The sequence below is a fragment of the Eschscholzia californica genome, unplaced genomic scaffold, assembly GCF_041429995.1.
Source record: "Eschscholzia californica isolate CP2 unplaced genomic scaffold, dmEscCali1.0.p SCAF_2, whole genome shotgun sequence".
NCBI lineage: Eukaryota > Viridiplantae > Streptophyta > Magnoliopsida > Ranunculales > Papaveraceae > Eschscholzia > Eschscholzia californica.
In genome coordinates, this window is record NW_028238309.1 from 51,294,640 (window position 1) to 51,302,063 (window position 7,424).

General features: G+C 40.4%; 1 protein-coding gene across 1 annotated transcript; it reads left to right on the top strand.

The window, feature by feature from the left end:
- The first annotated feature begins 3,610 nt into the window (after positions 1-3,610).
- Positions 3,611-6,584, top strand: LOC147558793 (uncharacterized). Its single transcript, XM_086660464.1, has one exon. The coding sequence runs from the start codon at positions 3,988-3,990 to the stop codon at positions 6,319-6,321; it is 2,334 nt and encodes a 777-aa protein (XP_086516590.1). The 5' UTR covers positions 3,611-3,987; the 3' UTR covers positions 6,322-6,584.
- The last annotated feature ends 840 nt before the right edge of the window (positions 6,585-7,424 follow it).

Here is a 7,424-nt window from a genome sequence, read left to right on the forward strand (position 1 = left end):
TGTCATAATTAAACTACATGTAAGAAATGCGAAAGTGATTAAACTTGTTATCCTGGCAATTTTCCTAATTTGCCTATATTATTCTACTTTTGTTGTCCCCTTAGAATAATATAATTCCAAGATCCCATTCCTGTGAAGCTAAGCGTACTTTGGCACTGCCCTTAACTTCACCCTCCTGGGTGAGTAACTCCTTACTGATCATATCTCATATGACTCTTGGTTAACGATTAAATCGTCCTTTAGCCTCGAAATCCAAAACTCTTTTGCTGACTCGTTTGAGAATAACCATTTAGACATGTAGACCTCTTCATAGATCTACCCGTATTGTCCCGAGGTAAAAGATGGCACCCTGCTTTGGCATGACCCACCATCGATGAACAAGGGCTCAACAGGTGTCTTAATCTGGGTAGGCTTTACTCAAAATTCTTTTGGGACTTATTACGTAATTTATCAAGTTGCGTTACTGTGAACTCTTGCATAACCATTCATGATTTATTACGTAAAAGTTTATGTGGGTTTGCGTAATGATTTGTTAAATCTTAGTATTACCCCTTAAAAGATCCCATCTTTTAAGTTTATTTCTTGTTCGCCTATGGTTCGATTGGATTCTTATCCAAGAACCTCTATTGACTACTCCCACTTGAACCATGATCTCATCATTCAGTTCGTCAATAGATTCTAAGACCCTATACTCTAAGTATTATTCGGGCACAACTCCTTGCGCTTAGAACAAGAAACGATAATCCTATCTAAAGGTATACTATTCTACGCAATCACATACATCCATACATACAAAAATATGACAATCATAATAAATAAAGTATGTATCCTAGATTCGTTTCTAGGTTTTGCTATCACATAGCTATTCGTGGGAATTTGTGACATCTCTATGTCTAATGTTTCTAAAGTTTCGTATTCTCAATACTCAAACTAAAACATTACGTTTCTTCCTTAATTGTTTCCAAAATCAAAATAAGGAAAAACTCTGTTCGGGTACTCCTCTAACCCGGGTCTAAGTCGGAAAAAATTATGCTCGGAACCGGGAGAAAAGTCTGAAAAACTCCCTTTCAGATCATGGCCAAAAGGGCCTTTGAGTCTCACTCAAAAGATCTGAGTCAACCCTGGTCAAAGCCCCTTGACTGGTCTCTGGTCAACTCTTGACTCAGCCCGGTCAAGGTCCGGTCCTAGAGACAGCACCTTCCTGCCGTGCTATGTCTCTCGGGCAGATGCGTCCTAGCCCAGCTAGACGCTTCTGTCCTAGGACAGACCATAGACATCTCGGATGAGATGTCTAGGATGCGTCCTGGTCGCGTCCCAGACGCGTCCAGGCCATCCGGTCGCTGCATATGCCGCTCGGATGCTTAATCCGAGAGCTGTTGGAACTCCCAGACGCGTCCCCGACGTGTCTGGTCTCGGGACAGCACACGTGCCATCTCGGATTTTTGGTCCGAGATGCACCCGTGCCCCACAGTCGCGTCCCAGACGCTTCTGTGCACAGACGGCTAGGCCATCCCATCTGGGATGCCTTCTGGACGCGTCCAGACGCGTCCTAGACGCTTCTGGATGCTCCGGTTGCATCCGAGTTGCGTCTGGAAGCTTCCAGTCGCATCCGAGATGCTTCTGGTTGCTCCAGACGCATCCTCGATGCATCCGGACGCCCGTCCAGTGTCTCGGTCCTAGACCGAGACTCTAAATAGGTTCCTCGAGCGCGTCCCAGACGCGTCAAGGATCTCCGAGACGCTCCTGTCTCGGAATCCTATTCCGTCTCGGACTGGGATGTCCCATACGCGTCCCACGCGCAGGGACGTCCGAGACCCGAGAGTCTCGGACTCCTAGTCCGTGTTGGACTGGGATTCCCAGACGCGTCCAAGACGCTCTGGGATGTCCGAGACCCGAGAGTCTCGGACTCCTAGTCCAGCTCGGACTAGGATTCCCGGTCCTTCACGGACAGGGATTTCCAGTCCGTGTCCCTGTCTGTCTCGGACTGTCTGTCCGAGACGTGCTGGTCCGGCCCGGACGCGTCCTGGACGCGTCCTGGCCGGTCCGGCCAGTAGGGTTTCCATGTTTTTTGGAAAATCCTGCCGTTCCAACTTCTTTTTCTTTTCTTTCTTTCTGTTCCAGCTGCTGTTAGGTACTGTTTTTGATCAAATCATCAACCAATCTTCATGGTTTTGATGATTTTTATCAAAATTCTAAAACCCTAACACTTGTTTATGAAAACTCTTTTCATAAAACTTTGTTTCTAGTGTTTCTAGGTCATGAATCTCATCCAAAACCCTAATTTGATCTCATCAAACTTATGTTTAAATCTCTATTCAAACATTAAAACACTAATATCTAGTTGTTCAAGTGTGAATCTAATTCATCTAGTCAAAGATAGTTCATGCAAACGGCTCGTGATGCCACTGTAGGGAATAACCTAGTGTATCTCATACACCTAATTGTCTATTAGTGTTGGTAGCGGAATCTCAAACATCATATGTTTAACACTAATCCAGGATCTATACATGAACATACCAATGAACTAGATTGGAAAGAAGATTACCTCTTAATCGCTTTCCCACGAACTAAATTCCGATCAGTATTCGGAAGATAAGAGCTCCAAGTGTAGCTCCTCTACTTGAGACACCGAATAATGACTTGAACTCCCTCCTTTCAGTCAGCTAGGACCTTCTTGAAGGTTGAGATGAAGAACTCCTTCTTCTTGACTAGATACTTGAGAAAACTCCTTTTCTCTCTCTCTCTCTGAGATGTATATTCTGAAACTCTTTCAGACTTGGGAAATTTCTCTTATGAAATTGCCTCTCTCTTTAGGTTGTATAATTAGGTATATATAGAATTCCCTAGAAGAGGTATTAGACTCAAACTAGGATTCCATAAACCTAATTAATAGGCAACACCCAAAATACCCTCCATTGGGTCACTTAAGTGTGGCCGGCCAACATAGCCCTTTATGGGCTTCCTTGGCCGGCCCACTTAGGGCCTAGCCGGCCATCACATGGCCGGCTTCCCTAAAGCCATTCCGGGCCTCCCTTTTGGGCCCGGACATGTTTATCCCTTTCGGACTTCTCCGAATCTTTCTGGACTTACCAATAACGGATCCAATCCACTTATTTGCCATTATCCATCTTGTCAATTCTCTCCGTTCAAATCATTATTCTGTTGTGTAACCCTTGTAGGATCCGGTCTATGTTAGCCGCGAATCAACTCTTGATTCGACGATCGTAGTTGGCTTCTAGCTAAGCATTACGACCCCTAATTGGACCGGACTAATGATCTTCCGAATAAGGTCATTAAGATCCTAATAGCCAAATTGCACGCATTGCATCCTTGGTCGAAGGACACTCCTTCGGAAGGATACCATTCCTTCAGACTTCAGGCACCATATCCTTCACAGCCCACACCACCGCCATCTTCAATCAGAGACAAAGAGGGATACCACCACCACCACCACCATCTTCATTCAGAGACAGAGAATGCTTGAAATATTAACCATTAGCCCACACCACCACCATCTTCGGTCAGATACTAAAAGAAGTCCACACGACCACCATCTTCGATCAGAGACAGAGAAGGCTTGGAAATCACAGAAGTGGGAGAGAGGGGGTAAGAGAGAGAGAGAGGCGGTAGAAAGAGGATTAGGGTTTGCTTAGGTTTTTTATTTAAACAAGGGAGGAGTGAGAAATTAGAAGTTAGGGTTTGTTTGGCTAAAATATCAAAGAGGGTTATAAGTGTCAAAAATTATTTTCAGACAGAAGAATTCAGATTGAAAAACAAACGTACTAACTTGTAAAAGTATTCATCCAATTTAGATTCAACCATTTCAGTTCGGCCTATTCAGATTTAACTAATTCAGATTCAGACAAAAAAGAAAAACAAACACAACCGAAATTTTCAATAAAAGGGGTCAAATGATGAATTAGACAAATTTGATGAACTAATTTTCGTAAAAATGGGCCAAATGTGAACAGTTTCAGTTTCTTTGGTATGAAGAAAATGGAAGTCCTCTCCAAAAGACTAGCTGCTGTAGTTTCTTCCTTCAATCATTCTCTAAAACCAGAAAAGATTTTGTCAAGCTATCGTCATTCTTCTTCTTCAGCTAAAGCTAAAGCAATTCCTACCCAATTTGCAAGTTATGTAATAGATCAATCTGGGAATATTAAGAATCTTCATAATGCCCTAGTTTACTTTGATAAATTGGTTTCCATTAAACCAATTCCTTCTACTTCTACCTTTAATCAACTATTGAGTTCACTTGCCAAAACTAGGTCCTACTCAGATGTGTTTACCCTCTATAAAAAGATGATCTTGGTTGGAATCCAAATTGATTTGTTCACATTTAGTATTTTGATTAACTGTTGCTGTCAATTAGGGCAGGTTAACTATGCATTCTCTGTTATGGGAAAATGTCTAAAGAGTGGTTATGAGCCTAATTTGATCACTTACAGTACACTTATTAAAGGGTTGTGTTTAGAGAAGAAGATTGGTGATGCCCTTGAAGTGTTCGATAAAATGACTGACTCTGGGATTCAACCCAATATTGTTACATGTGGAACTATTATAACTGGCCTTTGTAGAATTGGTGAAGTGGGTCTTGCTATCGAATTCCAAACTAAGATGGTAAAGATATGGAATTTGTCTCCTAATGTTGTTACATACAGTGTGATAGTAGATGCTCTTTGCAAATTAAACCAATTCAGTGAAGCAGTTAAACTATTTGACGAGATGTCTGGTCGAGGAATTAAAGCTAATGTGGTCACTTATAGTTCACTAATCCACGGGCTTTGCCAATGTGGACAGTTAAGTGAAGCAGTTATTCTCTTTAAAGAAATGTCTAGTCGAGGAATTACAGCGGACGTGGTAACTTATAATTCACTAATCCATGGTTTTTGCCAATGTGGACAGTTAAGTGAGGCAGTTAAACTATTTGACGAGATGTCTGGTCGAGGAATTAAAGCGGATGTTGTGTCTTATAGTTCACTAATCCATGGTCTTTGCCAATGTGGACAGTTAACTGAAGCAGTTATTCTCTTTAAAGAAATGTCTAGTCGAGGAATTACAGCGGATGTGGTAACTTATAGTTCACTAATCCATGGTCTTTGCCAATGTGGACAGTTAAGTGAAGCAGTTATCCTCTTTAAAGAAATGTCTAGTCGAGGAATTACAGCGAACGTGGTAACTTATAATTCACTAATCCATGGTCTTTGCCAATGTGGACAGTTAAGTGAAGCAGTTATCCTATTTAAAGAAATGTCTAGTCGAGGAATTACAGCGAACGTGGTAACTTATAATTCACTAATCCATGGTTTTTGCCAATGTGGACAGTGGAATAAAACAAGAACTTTTTTCGATCAAATGGTGGAACATGGGATTTCACCTGACGTAGTGACGTTCAATATCTTAGTAGATTCCATATGTAAAGAAGGGGCGATGAAAGAAGCTTGGGAGTTATTTCAATTAATGGCTAAATTGGGAGTACAACCTAATTTAGTTACATACAACGCGATGATTAATGGGTTGGGTTTGAAAGGTCAACTGGAGGAGGCAGTGAAATTGTTTGAGTCAATGGTAGATACAGGATTGGACCCCAATGAGGTCACGTACAATACTTTGATAGATGGTTACTGTAAAAGTTGCAGGTTGGACGAAGCTATGCAACTTGTAGAAAAAATGAAACAGAAGGGATGTAAACCCACTGAATACACATACAATATACTAATATCTGGACATGGCAAGGGTGGAAGACTTGGAACTGCAAAGAAGTTGTTTATTGAGATGCAAACGTGCGGGCTAACTCCTGATCTAGTTACAATTGGCTCATTGTTTGATGGCCTTTGTAAGAACCAAGATATTGATACGGCAATGGAGGTACTTCAGTTAATGGAGGGTAGTGGCTTTAAAGTTGATATAGAAATTTATAGTACTCTAATTGATGGGTTGGTCAAGGCGGAAAAATATGAAAATGCGGAAAATTTATTTGATAAAATTTCAAACAAAGGATTAGTGCCTGACATTGTAACATATAATACAATGGTTAATTGCCATTGCAAGAACGGGAGGTTGTCTGAGGCTTACAAATTGATCAGTGAAATGGAAGGGAAGGGTTGCTTACCCAATTGCATCACTTATGACACCATCATTCTGTGTTTGCTTAAAAAGCGTAAGGTTGATGAGGCATTGCAAATGCTTCAGAAGATGCGTGAAAGAGAATTTTCCCCTAACGATGGCGTTATTTCCTTGCTTGTAAATTTGCTCTCTGTGGAGCAGCTCAAAAATCTAAAATTGTCCGCCACTCCAGGAATTGATGGAGTCAAGGAATGATTATAAGTCTAGGTCTTCCATGTAATTTTTAAGGGAAACTTATCGTATTCCTCACATAATAATATCTGGTTTCGTTGTTCTTATAAAGTTGAAGTTGATATACTAATTAGTCTTAGACTGTTTAGTTCCATGGGAACTCTGACATCAAATGTAAACATTCTAGCAGCATGAATTGAAGATGGTTAAGATCCACCAAAATTCAATGATACATGCTGGTCCTAAGCAATTAACGGGCGTCTTTGTATCAATTGTAATACTTCCAAGTTATGTTTGTGTTTACGGTTTTGCATCTGTACGTTTATTAATCGAATGACACAGGTGACCAAGAAAAGCTACGAGGCCTCATCTGAGTTCCCTCTCTTTTTCTTTCATCAAGTGCTTTTGTTCGATGATTTGGATTCTGATGCAGATCTAGCAACAGGTTTCTTCTTTTCCTTTCCACTCTTCTCTGATCTTAATAGCTAGGAGAATCTATCTCTTTGTAAAAGAACAGATCAAGTCCTGCAGAATCTGGATAGGACCATTTTGTCTTGTCACTCTATTTTCATATAAATAGTTTTCAAAAGTCTCTCGTCCTATCCACCTAACTGGCTAGGTCGGTTCTTGAAGATTAATTTTGACTCGCATCTTTTATACCTATGGCGAATAAGTCGATAATTTGTAGTGTTTGTGTCTTACTTTTTGATTGATTGATGACTTTCTTTTATACCTATGGCGAATATGGCGAATAAGTCGATATCGACTGATAAACATCAATTCATCAGTCGATATCGAAGATGTTAAAGGAACCATCTTCGCTTGGATTAGGAGAATAGGATAAATTAAAAAATGTATCTTATCTTGATGTAGTTATTCAGTGGGAGACTTGGATGCTGTGAGACGCTATCCTAAGAATCCTACTCCGTTGTACATAGTTTTCTTCTTCTAATATATTCATTCTAAGTTTCAAAAAAAAATTGATGACTTTATTTCTCGATATACCTTCTAGTATTATAGTATACAACAACAAGAATATCACTAATTTTTTTTCCAGATTTGCTGGCTGAATTGCTTTGATTTCAGAATATTTGTTTTACATCTAACTTGGACTTCCTGTTCATCAA

Coding starts and splice junctions, on each gene's coding strand:
- LOC147558793 (XM_086660464.1), top strand. CDS start 3,988: ATGAAGAAAATGGAAGTCCTCTCCAAAAGACTAGCTGCTGTAGTTTCT.